At 48.6% G+C, this 12,980-nt stretch overlaps 2 protein-coding genes across 2 annotated transcripts; both read right to left on the reverse strand.

The window, feature by feature from the left end:
- Positions 1–753: 753 nt before the first annotated feature.
- On the reverse strand, positions 754–7,020 carry LOC136520108 (ribonucleoside-diphosphate reductase large subunit). The gene is made up of 17 exons (XM_066513509.1): positions 5,184–7,020; positions 5,028–5,089; positions 4,827–4,914; positions 4,373–4,636; positions 4,052–4,292; positions 3,901–3,977; positions 3,320–3,490; positions 3,142–3,234; positions 2,873–3,022; positions 2,706–2,792; positions 2,459–2,623; positions 2,248–2,367; positions 1,907–2,109; positions 1,672–1,821; positions 1,435–1,582; positions 1,229–1,327; positions 754–1,141 (listed from the first exon to the last, which is right to left on the reverse strand). Exons 1-17 carry the CDS (start codon positions 5,409–5,411, stop codon positions 1,040–1,042), a joined length of 2,448 nt encoding a protein of 815 aa, XP_066369606.1. The 5' UTR covers positions 5,412–7,020; the 3' UTR covers positions 754–1,039.
- An 825-nt stretch (positions 7,021–7,845) lies between these two features.
- Positions 7,846–9,214, reverse strand: LOC136520109 (36.4 kDa proline-rich protein-like). Its single transcript, XM_066513510.1, has one exon. It carries the CDS (start codon positions 9,188–9,190, stop codon positions 8,045–8,047), a length of 1,146 nt encoding a protein of 381 aa, XP_066369607.1. The 5' UTR covers positions 9,191–9,214; the 3' UTR covers positions 7,846–8,044.
- Positions 9,215–12,980: the final 3,766 nt, after the last annotated feature.

Consider the following 12,980-nt stretch of genomic DNA (forward strand, 5'->3'; position numbering starts at 1 on the left):
CCGTGTGTTCAAGAATAACTAAACTCATCAATCACAAATATGTATTGCCAAATGATGTACCATAAGCTGTCAAACACAATCTTCTAACTTTCTTAGATGAACAGATAACGAGTCTGTTTGTTGGTTGGTTTCTGGGCTGATAAGCCCGGCTGGTGCTGGTTTGTTGTAAGAGGAAAATATTGTTGGCTGGTTGATAAACCCTGGCTGAAACCAACAAGCGAACATGCAGAACAATAGTAGTATAAATTAGCTGCCTAACAATTAGCTATGTTTATCCAGACAGACCTTTAGTTTGTGCTTAGTCAAACGAGTATTGATTGCATCCACATCTATCAAGGCTTGTTTGGTTGCACCATTGCACCAATCTACCTCAATTTCTCCAAACTCATGTGGATTTGGATACTAGTGTGCAGTGCAGCCAAACAAACCTTCTATGTATTGGCATTGCAATATAGTATACTAGCCATCTAGGAAATGCATTGCAATCCAGTATACTAGTCATCCAGGAACGTAACCTATCAGTACCGTGTGACAATTCATGATGAGTTGATGACCTCCGTCATTCCGTCTACAGGCCTTTTTTTTTTGCGCTCGTATCTATTTTCTAAGTTTTCTCACTCGTATTAATATTTTTCTTTTAGAATTCAGTTTTTTTTTTATAACAAGCATGGTCTCTCACCATGGAAAATTATGAATTACTTCCTGTTCGAGCCAATTGTTTGTGATGGTAAACTCGACCATATGCAAAGGGTATTACACAGTTCACACAGAAATGCAATTGCACACACCAATAGGGCAATGCCGTTGATAGTAGATATATACATTGGCATCAGGCCAGCAGCACAAATATCTCAGTAGAGCAATACAAACCAGAGATCCGTAGCTGTATCCAGGGAACAAGATATTTCCCATTATGGGAATTTTTAATTCAACCTACATCACAGACTTCGTTATGGTTATTGAGCTCCAATAATCAGCCGGTTGTGTATAATGTCGTGGTCACAAACAAGGAAGTGCAGTGTCCAGATGGAGCTCCAATCTAGCTTCCACACGCCAGGCACTCTTCCCGGTTGTTCAAAGAACAGACCATTTGTGCCATTTTAGCTTCTACGTCTTCCTCTGTGGGCTTTCCATTACTCACCTGCATATGCAAGTGGGTTTCAAGGTGAATAGTGTTTTAGTAACCTTTGAGGAAAAAGATTGTAGGACTAAAGGAAAGAAAATATACCACATTCCCATTCTCCTTTAGAAGTGTGGTATCAACTGTAAACTTGATCGCATCAGCAGCAGCTCGTGTGCGCAGATAGTACATTCCAGTTTTCAGGCCCTGGCATTGAACAAGATTAGAAAAAAAAAACAAATCACTAGTTTCATAGGTTAAGTACAAACTCCATAAAGATAAGACAATTGCTGTGATGGCTGGAGGTTCAATACCTTGGACCAAGCATGGAAGTGAAGTGATGTTAGCTTCCCAAAGTTTGCTTGCTCCATGTGGACATTGAGGCTCTGGCTCTGGTCAATATAGCATCCACGGTCAACCGCCATATCAACTAAAGTTTTCTGCTTGATCTCCCAAACAGTCCTGGTGCAATGATTGTATATAAACTTTTAGATGTTCAAATAGTAATTCGAGTCTTGTAGAAAATAATGGCATCCGGTAGAAATACATACTTGTAGATTGCTTTAAGATCATCTGGGATTTCTGCTATCTTTTGGACAGAACCGTCATCATATATTATCTGGTTTTTCAGAGTAGGAGTCCAAATGCCCATTTCAGTCAGATCATGAAGAAGATGCTTGTTAACCACAACAAATTCCCCACTGGAAGAAAAATAGAAAGATTAATCATATATGCACATGTAGGTCAGAATGTAAACACTCTAAAGTAAGGAGTGTTGTTACAGACCTTAGAACCCGTCGACTGTATATATTAGACGTGTAGGGTTCAAAACACTCATTGTTGCCAAGAATCTGACTAGTGGAAGCAGTGGGCATTGGAGCAACAAGAAGAGAATTTCTTATCCCAACTTTAGAAATGGTCTCCCTTAGAGATGACCAGTTCCATCTGTTAGATGGCACTACATTCCACATGTCAGGTTGGAGAATGCCCTACGAAGCAGGTAGAGAGCATAAGGTCGATGCATACTTGTTAATGAAAAAAAAACAGAATTCTTCATCATGAATATAAATATCACTAAACACTAGGCATATAAGTAATTGAAAAGGGGAAAGCTTGTTGAGGAAAACCTTGCTGACAGGGCTCCCTTCATATGTTTCATAGGGACCTTCTTTAGCAGCAAGTTCAGCAGAAGCTTTCAGAGAATGATAGTAGATAGTTTCAAATATATCCTTATTCAACTGCTGAGCCTGAAAAAGATATACCATTTGTTACATATATCAGCTAATTACATAAGGGAACAGGTGGCTAATGCTGAGTTAAGGAGAAATCGAAAAGTACCTCTGGTGAATCAAATGGCATGCCCAGTAATATGAAAGTATCTGCCAGGCCTTGAACACCTATGCCAATTGGCCGGTGCCACATATTTGATCTCTTTGCTGTCTCAACAGGATAATAATTAATATCGATAATTTTGTTAAGATTGTAAGTAACAGTTGAGGTAACCTGCCAGAATCAATAATGTATCAGAACATTCATCAACATAGGTCAGAATAGAGGATCCAAGACAAATAGGATCTGAACAAACCTCAGCTAGCTTCTCAAAATCAAAATATTTATTTTTTGAATCACTGCTACCCACAAGCTTAGATGGATGGGACTCTAAAGGAACACCCTGTAAAACAAGTTTATTATATGGTGCATCAGAATCAAACCTTCATGATTGACTAGAGCTTTAGGACTGACGAGATATACCTTTTCCCGAACAAAACGAGGTAAAGCAATAGATGCTAGGTTGCAGACAGCAGTTTCATTAGGGCTTGTAAACTCAATTATCTCAGTGCACAAGTTTGATGATTTAATTGTGCCCAGATTCTGCTGATTACTTTTCCTATTGCAAGTATCCTGCATACAGTCAATAGCCATTACAACAAATCCTTAGAGTCTGATAGTTAACCGTGGACAATTTTGGTAAAAAAAGACAAATCTAGAAGGTATTCCTATTTGATAGCTACCAAATGTACCTTGTAAAGCATATATGGTGTACCAGTCTCTATTTGTGCCTTCAAAATGTCAAACCAGAGGGTCTGTGCTGGAACAACTTTCTTTGCCTTGCCCTGAAACCAGAAAGCAAGGTTACTAAAGCACGTTCCCATTTCAATATAGCGTACATACAAATACAGCTTTGACTTTTCAGCTTACTTGGCTCTCATATTTCTTGTACAAATTATCAAACTCCTCACCCCAGCAATCAGCCAACCCTGGAGCTTCATTAGGGCAAAATAATGACCATTCTCCATTATTCTGGACTCTTTGCATGAATAGATCAGGAACCCATAGTGCATAGAAAAGATCCCTTGCACGATTTTCCTCCTGTGAAAATATTGTTCATAGCAGGTGAGCGGATGATACTATGTTAACAAAAGTTGAGTGGATCTTTTCCATGCTAGCCACTCATAAGTTGAGTGGATGATACTATGTTAGACACAGATAGCAGGCAAAGCATGGTGTACTTATTCCATGATAGCAGCATGCAGACTAAAATATCAAGAAGTTTAGATATCATGCAGAAATAAACTAGAGTAACTGTCTCTATAAGACATTAGCTTGAACAACCATATATAAGGAAGACACTCGGCACAGGTAAGGAATCAATTTTAGGTGCAGGAATCAAGACAACAGTAAGCATATATAAAGTCATCTTAGTGCTGGAGTTCAAAAGACAAAGATACTTTATGTTTTTATATGTGGAAGTAATTAAAGACTAATGGTCGAGATTTTACCTTCCCATGGTTCTTCCTCATATCAAGGAACTCAAAAATATCAGCATGCCAAGGTTCCAAGTATACAGCAAATGCACCTAAGTTTTAGAAGCTCGTAAGAATTTCTGAAGACGATGGAACTAATAAAAGTGAAAACAATGAAAAAGCATACCCTTTCTTTTGCCACCACCCTGATCAACATAGCGAGCAGTATCATTAAAGACACGTAACATAGGAACAATTCCATTTGATGTTCCATTTGTTCCTCGAATATAACTCCCAGTAGCACGAATGTTATGAACTGAGACACCAATTCCTCCAGCAGATTTGCTTATTACAGCACACTCCTTCAGGGTCTCATAGATTCCCTCAATGCTGTCATCTTTCATGCATATAAGAAAACAGCTGCTTAACTGCATCACAGAAAAATGAAACAGTTAATAACAATTTCACAACCCACACTGACATAATCTGGCGGGATACAAGACAGTACCTGGGGCCTCGGTGTGCCAGCATTGAAAAGCGTTGGTGAAGCATGTGTAAACCAGCGCTGGGACATCAGATGGTACGTCCTGATGGCAGACTCAATGTCTTCCTTGTGTATCCCCACTGAAACCCTCATCAGCATGTGCTGCGGCCTTTCAACAACCTTCCCGCCAAGCTTCAAGAGGTAAGACCTCTCCAGAGTTTTGAAGCCAAAGTAGTCATAGTCGAAATCCCTGTCATAAATTATCTCGCTGTCCAAGCGAGCAGCATTCTGAAATGTAACAGCATATGTGAGGGACGATTTACATCATGTGAGTGCAGGGCACAACAGGTTTACTGTATGAAATAAACAATATTATAAAAAAAAGGAACGGAACAGTAAATTTAACCGCCAGAAACAGATCAGCACTATCTACACAGGTGCCCTGTCAGAAATGTGTCAGAAGCTATCAGAATCTCACCTTCATGATGATTTCATAAACATCTTCAGCGACCAGAGGGGCCATCAGCCCAGATCTCTCGTTGAAGTGCATGTACATGTCCTTAATCCTGCATCCACAACATCCACATCCCAACTCACAACCCAATCCAACGGATCCAACCTTCCTCCTGCGGCTATGAATGAATGAATGAAATTCAACCAAAGAACAACCGTTTCTTACGTCTCGGAGAAGGACTTCTTTGTGTTCTTGTGCAGGTTCGACACAGCAATCCTCGCCGCCAGCTTCACGAATCACGACAGAGAACAGGGGCAACCAATCCCACGTCAGGAAAACGAAGACAGACATGAGAGCTGAAACCAAGGGTGGGTTCCTCACCGAGGCGTAGTCGGGGTGAGACGCGGTCATGGCCGCGGCGGTCTCGGCGGCGAGCTCATCGAGCTGGCTGGTGGTGACGCCCTTGTAGACCCCCGCGCAGACCTTCTGCGCGACGAGCACGGGGTCGCAGTGGTCCTGGCTGAGGCCGTAGCTGAGCTTCTTGAGGCGCGCCGTGATCTTGTCGAAGTGCACCGTCTCCTGGCGGCCGTCCCGCTTGACCACGTACATCTTCCGCGCCGGCGAGGACTCCCGTCGAACACCTGGTGTGCGCGCCCACGCCGCCGTCGGGGCAGAACAAGGCGAGCAGAGGATTGGATGGGGGGGAAGGGATGGGAGGGAGGCGGGTAGGGTTTGGGGGCGGATTTAAACGCCTTCCCGGCGTGGAAGAGGCGAGGAGTAATGAAGCGGAGCTGGAGTGGAGGATTTTTTTTTTTTTCAGGTGCGCGCTGGAGAAGGAAATGTTTTGGGTTTCGATTGGGTTTGCCGCGCGGGCGCGGAGGCGTTTCCCGCGCGGATTTGGCGTCGTGGAGCGCGGGTGGGGTTGGTGGGCGGCAACTCCCGCCGAGCCGGAACCCAAGAAACCGACGTGCGGGCCCAGATGTCAGTCGGTCTGTCCGGTCCAGCATGTCACAGAAGGCAGAAATTCTGCCGTCTGCGCTGCGACGGTCACGAGCCGGCACGTGGGCCCTTGATGTCAGTGCGCCGTGCGCGTGTGCGGCTGTGCGCTCGGCTCGCCGCTCGCGGGCGGCAGGCGGGAATCGAGGAGCGTGCTGTGCAAGCCTCTTGCGGTTGCGGGCTGGACGGCTGGTACGCTGCCAGGTTTTGAGAGGGTGGCGTGGACTTTTGGGGGCCGCCGTATGATTGGTTGGTACGGACTGCCACGTCAGTGCGAGGCATTCGATTCTCGTTTTCCTTGCAGGGGAAGGAAGACGCTGCAACTGCGTTGTGAGGTGACGCGACGGTCGAGGATACTCGCTGTCCGGCAACGGCAGCCGTTGAGATCTGAATGCCGTGCCGGCGTCGTTTGCCCTGAATTCGAAATCGAGAGGAATCGTACGGGAGAAAGGAGCGGGAATGCGGTGCAGGCTCGTGCGGCTCTGCGGGAGCAGTGGAGCAGGACGTCGTGTGAATTCTCTCAGTCGGTCTGGGTGGGCCTATTTGTCTGCAGGGCCGAGTTGGCAGCCTGGTGGAGCTACCTGACGCGGCGCCCTTGCTTGGCTGCCCTGTGCCCCTGTGTGCGCGGGCGCTGCGAACAGAGACATTTTAGCCCGTTTACCCAGACAACTCCTAAAGCCCAACTTGTAGGCCCATATGCCAAACTATATTATAGGAAGACTGTTCATCGAGGTAAAAAATCACTGAAAACGTCTATGGAACACCTGAGGTCTCGTTGCCAAAAAAAAAAAAAAACTGAGGTCTCGTGTTTTAGAGAATCAACTTCCAAACATTATTTTTTATGATGGGAACTATCTTATTTTCTTTTGAGAAGAAGGGAGTTACTCGGCTCTTCATCAAGATGAACATAGTCATTAAAATAGGCAAACTTCAAATTGACAGTGGCAATGACACATGCACCAAAGATGGATGTCTTGTTAATTTGGTTAAAAAAAATCGCTTGTGTGTTTCTCGTGAACAAAATGCATGTGCAGTTACATATGTTCGTGTTGCCGCAAGATTTCCAATCCTCGTTAAAGAATTAAACTGAAGACAACCAGCACGTGTTCTCAACTCGAGGACTTGCTACTTCAAGTTCTACCATCTTTCGTGTGACAGCTGGGTACACACATAGACATAGGTGGCAAAGGCTTACTTACGGGCATCCACTACACCCGCACGCCCCTACCCCCCCCCCCCCCCTCTCGACGACCTCCTCCCTAGTGGCCGCACCCGCGCCCACCGCGCCATGGATCTGGCGGATCCAGCATCGGCGGACATGGAGGCTTCAGGGCGGATCTCGGCGAGGTATGTCCTCCTCCTCCTCCTCCTCCTAGATCTACGAATTAGGGTTCCGGCGAGCTCTCCCTCTCATATTCCACAATTCCACCGGGCTTAGAAAGGGAAGGTTTGGGGGAGGAATAAGGCCGGCCAGGCGCTGGGGATGGGCGGAGGGCCCTGGCGACGGTGGAGGCTGCCGGGCCAGGTCTGGGTGGGGAGTCGCGGCAGTGGAGCTAGGGGAGAAGGAGGTCATTGCGGTAGCGGGAGGGGCCGGGGAGAAGGAGGCCGCCGGGGGCGGCAACCAGAACGAGGAGGAAGAAGGGGAAAGGTCGGTGCAAGGGGAAAGGGCGGTGCAAGGAAGAGGGAGTCTTTTAGCCGTGTCCTTAAACTATAACCGGTATTAACCATAGGTGTTATCTCAACATAACGTTGACGCTATATTTTTTTATGCCTATTGTGATGGTTAAATGTCCAATAATCGTAGCTACCTTTTGTGTGCCAATCATGCATACGTTTTGCCTCAAACTCGCAACTCTAGTGAAAACTACAAGGTGGTAATAGAACCGTCAAGCATTACGATAGCTGCGGAAATGAACCAAACAAGGTGTTCCAGCCACATTAGCTTATACTGCTATATTTCTGAAAACGAACCAGCTAAACGAAATACCATCTGCCGCTGTGCATGTGCCGTCACCAGAAGACAAGAACAACATGGTACATCGACTGATTATGCAAGCCACACACTTAGAAAAGATTTCGATCCCGAGACCCGAGTCCTGACGCCAAGCACACATGCATACCCGAGAGAGCACAGAAATTACGACACAAAATGTAGAGACATGCTGCTAGTAGCTAGCTTGCACACACGATGCCATGCATGGCGCGTATACATCGATCGCCGGTAGCCGGTGATCTCCCTCGCCAGCTCAGTCGTAGAGCGGCGGGCACTGGAAGCCCGACGGCGGGTGCTTGCCGCAGGTGATGAGCAGGTTGAGCGCGATGGGGAGGTAGATGTTGATGTTGAGCACGCGCGCGCGGATGGTGGTGCAGAGGCACAGCGCCGCGTCCAAGTCCGCCACCCCCTGCACCAGCGGGCAGCACTTGGACCTGGCCTCCTGCCCGATCACCAGGTGGATCAGCCCGCTCAGCACGTCCACGCACGCGTTCAGCTTCAGGGTGTCGATCGGGCACGTCCGCACCGCCGGCGGCGTCGGCGGAACGTACGGCGGCGTCGGAGGCACGTACGGCGGGACGTAGGGCGGCGTCGGTGGAACGTACGGCGGGACGTAGGGAGGACTCGGCCGTGGCGTCGGCGGAACGTACGGTGGCACGCAGGGCGGCGACGGGCGAGGCGTCGGCGGGACGTACGGTGGCACGTACGGCGGCGACGGCCGAGGCGTCGGAGGCACGTACGGTGGCACGTAGGGCGGCGTCGGTGGAACGTACGGCGGCGACGGCCGAGGCGTCGGAGGCACGTACGGCGGGACGTAGGGCGGCGTCGGTGGAACGTACGGCGGGACGTAGGGAGGACTCGGCCGTGGCGTCGGCGGGACGTACGGTGGCACGTATGGAGGACTCGGCCGTGGCGTCGGCGGAACGTACGGCGGCGTCGGTGGAACGTACGGCGGGACGTAGGGAGGACTCGGCCGTGGCGTCGGCGGGACGTACGGTGGCACGTAGGGAGGGCTCGGCCGTGGCGTCGGGGGAACGTACGGCGGCGACGGGCGAGGCGTCGGCGGGACGTACGGTGGCACGTACGGCGGCGACGGCCGAGGCGTCGGAGGCACGTACGGCGGGTTGCACTGCGGGCAGTTGAATGGGGGGCCGTGATGGTGCTTGGGCGGCTTGCCATGGTGGGGTGGGCGGCTGTGGCCGCCGCTGGAGCCGGAGCCTGGGGAAGGCCACGTCGGCGAGCCACTGCCGGGCGCTGGGTACGACGGGTGGCCGTGCCCACCACTGCCGGGCGCGGTCGGGGGACAGTTGCTCGTCCACGCCAGCGAGCTGGGGAGCAGGAAGCCGGCGGCGGCGGCGGCGAGGAGCAGGAGAACGGGAACTGAGGTGGAGGTGGCCATTGCGCCGTCTCAACACAGCGACGATGGCCGTGACGGGCTGTGCACACGTCTGCTTTTATAGAGGAGCGTAACTTTAGTCCCTGTCACAACTCACGTCCAATATTTAGATAATAATTAAGAGTATTGAATATAGACTAACTATAAAACTAATTGCATAAAGAATGCAACTAATTAAGAGTATTAACTATAGACTAATTACAAAACTAATTACACAAATGAAGGCTAATTCAGAAGACAACTTTATTAAGCCTAATTAGTTCATGTTTAGCGGATGCGGCGCTACAGTAAATATATGCTAATCATGGATAAATTAGGCTTAATATATTCGTATCGTGAACTAGTCACGTAGTTAGTTTTATAATTAGCCCATATTTAGTCTTTTTAATTAAAATTCAAATATCCGAGGTGACCCGGATTAAACTTTAGACAGTGGATCTAAACATCGCCGAGGTTTGTGACGAGATCTCACTGCAGTCTGGTGCACGCGATGGCAAATCTCACAGGTTCCAACCTGAATGCACCACTTATCAACACTAATCATGGATTCATGGTCGTGTCCTCTCAATCCCTTCATTGCCATGTGTTTCTGCTTGCCAAGTAAACTGCATGTGCGACGGGCCGATGGGTGCCACGTGTTGGCCGCGCAGCATGCACGGGACGCGCGGCACCTGGCGAGGACGCGCGCGCAAGCCGCCAGGGGCCGGGGGCTCACGGGCCGGCAGTGACGCAGAAGCGTCCGCTTCCAGTCGTAGGCTCGTAGCTATCCCTGCTCCGCCGGGCGGGCGCCGGCCGTGCTTCCGTGCTTTGCTCGGACGGAACATGCATCGCGAGAGGCGATAGCGCGGGGACGGATGGGCTCGAGACTTCGCAGGCCAGGCAGGACGCAGGGGGTATCGTGTGGAGATTGACGTGGTTGTCCTCTTCGGGAACGGCGGGCGCGCCCGTGACCCTGCCGCCCTGCCGCAGGTTTGGAGCCTTCCGGCGCTGGGCTTCGCCGGGCTGCGCGACGCGAGGTCGTCTCTCGTCGCGGGGTCACGCGCGTACCCTTATCGCGCCTGTTCCACTGGTATTAAAACCGGTCGGTTGATAAGACAGCTGAATCTGATCTGCTGTGAAAGAAAAATACTGTAAATACTGATAAGAACGAACAGTCCCTTCGATCGTATGTCCAGTCGGTCTATGGTGAGCATGAGCACTTTGAGCAGTGGGCATCGTTTCTGTTTCCATGTGCGGACGACGACAGGGACCGATGCGTGGCGCGTCCTCGTGAGGGTGCAGTGATGTGTTGCCTTGCATTACCCTGGCTATATGATCATTATATATTTAACCCTATATTCACCGTGTGATCCTCGAGGAGAAACACGAGCCACGTCGTCAACAAAACGGAGGCCCATCCGATCTCGCCTGCCGGTGGCTGTGATTTCTCACGCCAAATTCTGGTAGAAACTGCTCCATCTTACCGTGTTTAGCTCCTTCCGTTTCACCTCAGCTTACCTCTGCTTTTCCTTAGTCTTAGTTGGATTCTTCTCGGAATCCAGTCAATTACATATAAAGTCCAGCGCCACATTCTCTTTTCGGTCTCTTTCGCAGTCGTCGTCCACACTCGCTACTTTTCGTTTTCGACGCGTCCGCCTCCCCGACGGGCGACGGCGCCGGGGGCGAGCGGGGCGGCGGCGGTTGCCACCGCCCTCCTCCTCCTCCTCCTCTTCCGGCCTCCCTCCCCTTCCTCTCCCTCTCTCCCCTTCCCTCCCGAGATGGCAGCGGGCGCGGCGAGGCGACGGCGCCCCCTGCGGGCGGCGTGCCTGGGACTCAAAACATCGGTCGTTTGCAGATTTAACACTGGACCCACATTCATAGACACAGATGGACCCACTTGTCATCCACCCGAGTGTCATCATAATCAAGGAGTCAATCTTTTGAGTGTTAATTTTGCATTTTTTTTCTGCCGGCGCAGGAGGGGCCCGGCGACCCCCTCCCTCTCCCCATCCTCCGCGCGGGCTCCTCGATGCCTCCTCCGCCGGGGAGCGTGCGCTCCTCTGGTCAACGAAACCCTAGGTACTATATCGGACAGGCCAAGCCCTAAACTCCGCGGGTGCACTCTCTCCCCTTCTCCCTCACCTTCCCTAAACTCCCTCTCGTCACGGCGGGGATCTTAGCCCCCCCTTCCCTCTTCGCTGCAGCGAGCAAGCTCGCCCAGTGTCCATCGTCTCCTGCTGTTCTCTTGCTACTCCACGGGTCCTGTAGAACTGAGATCCTTCCCTGTACAATGATGATTAATTGTTTCATTGATGTTATCTACTGAGGCTTGGGGATTGTGCAATGATGATCTTTTTTAGACTGAGACAATGGAATTGTGCAGTGATGATTACATAATTATTTCATTCTTCCATGAATGTTGCTATTTTCGGTGCCTTTGTGGTGACAATGTCGTTATATTAGTTGCATATTTTTATCCGTTTGGTAGTCAGCATACATCCATTATCAATGATGTCTTTGCTTCGTACAATTTATCGGTTGTTCTATTACTGAGCACACCCCATTGCCAATGATGTATTTGTAGTTGGGCTTGCTAGCAAAGAATTTTATTACTTGGTGAACTGCAAATGCTGCTGTAACCAGATTTGCCTCTTCCTTGGTTAGCCACAGAAACAAGGTGACCTTCTTATGTCCGATCCTACGTCACTTCCAGTGTTTTTCCTCTAGCTACATCTGAATTTACTACCAAATTAGCGTTCGTGCTTCTAATTTATACTGATCCAACTAACTAAGTTCGTGGTTCTAATTTATACTGATCCAACTAATTTATACTAAATTTACTACCAAATTAGCATTCGTGGTTAGTCTAACTTCATTTAATTTGTGGCCTTGTACTTCTTTTCTGCTGAGTGTTGTGCCAATTGAAAAAAAAATCTATTTCAGATCCTCTACTAATTGCAAACTCATATCCATATTAATTAGTACCGTGATCGTGTGATTTTGGTAAGTATCTGACAAAATGCTCTGAGTTCAGGATCACTTATGTAAAACATATATGTGAGGGATATTGCGACTTCTCCATTCATGTGATGTCTGCGAAATTTTTTTTGGCTTGAAATATTCCCCTCATTTTGCAGCAAAAGCATCATTTGCATTATTTGGGATGCTTACTGAAAGACCGACAAAGATGTAGTTGCTTATCTAGAGATCTTGTACCTTGATAATTTTTATTTATGTGGCCACTGGCTTGCACCTATGCTAATGTTACTGAGGCTGCCACCATACTTGCTTGAGGGTAACTTCGTCGCCTTCACCTTATCTAATGTCGATGTTTCATGGTATCTATCTGCAATGCTAATCGACACTAACTGCAGATTTGCTGTTGGTTATGAATTTTGCCTTCTTCGATGGATCACGTGCTCACTGGTATGTCTAATCCAGTACAATATTTGAGTTGCTTCAAACTGTAGGAAAATTTTTCTTTCTTCCCAATACATTGAAGTTGGACCATTTAACTGAATAATAAGCAATTCAATTTAGCATTCAGTTACACGCAATATGGAGTATCTGAACAGATTATACAGATGATCTCAAAGTTGTTTACGCACTTGATTTAGAATAGTGGTTATATATACTGTTACTCAGTAGAAAATCTTCGTCGATACTATTGAAATTGTGTGTGCCACCTAAAACGCAAATTAGTAGTGATATTTTTTGGGATGCTGTCACTTACATGCGGCACAGTGCCAGTAGTTATCCACTTTTTAAACAAAGAAAGTGGTACCTTGTGGTTCAGATGCCTCACTGCTGAACA

The sequence above is a fragment of the Miscanthus floridulus genome, chromosome 18 (genome assembly GCF_019320115.1).
Source record: "Miscanthus floridulus cultivar M001 chromosome 18, ASM1932011v1, whole genome shotgun sequence".
Classification (NCBI taxonomy): Eukaryota; Viridiplantae; Streptophyta; class Magnoliopsida; order Poales; family Poaceae; genus Miscanthus; species Miscanthus floridulus.

Excerpts from the sequence above, each read along its gene's own strand:
- LOC136520109 (XM_066513510.1), bottom strand. The coding sequence starts at position 9,190 with ATGGCCACCTCCACCTCAGTTCCCGTTCTCCTGCTCCTCGCCGCCGCC.
- LOC136520108 (XM_066513509.1), bottom strand. The coding sequence starts at position 5,411 with ATGTACGTGGTCAAGCGGGACGGCCGCCAGGAGACGGTGCACTTCGAC. Across the intron at positions 4,915-5,027 it reads AAGAAGTCCTTCTCCGAGAC|GATTAAGGACATGTACATGC; the intron begins GTAAGAAACGGT and ends TTGTGGATGCAG. Across the intron at positions 1,328-1,434 it reads ACTTCCATGCTTGGTCCAAG|GGCCTGAAAACTGGAATGTA; the intron begins GTATTGAACCTC and ends GTTCAATGCCAG.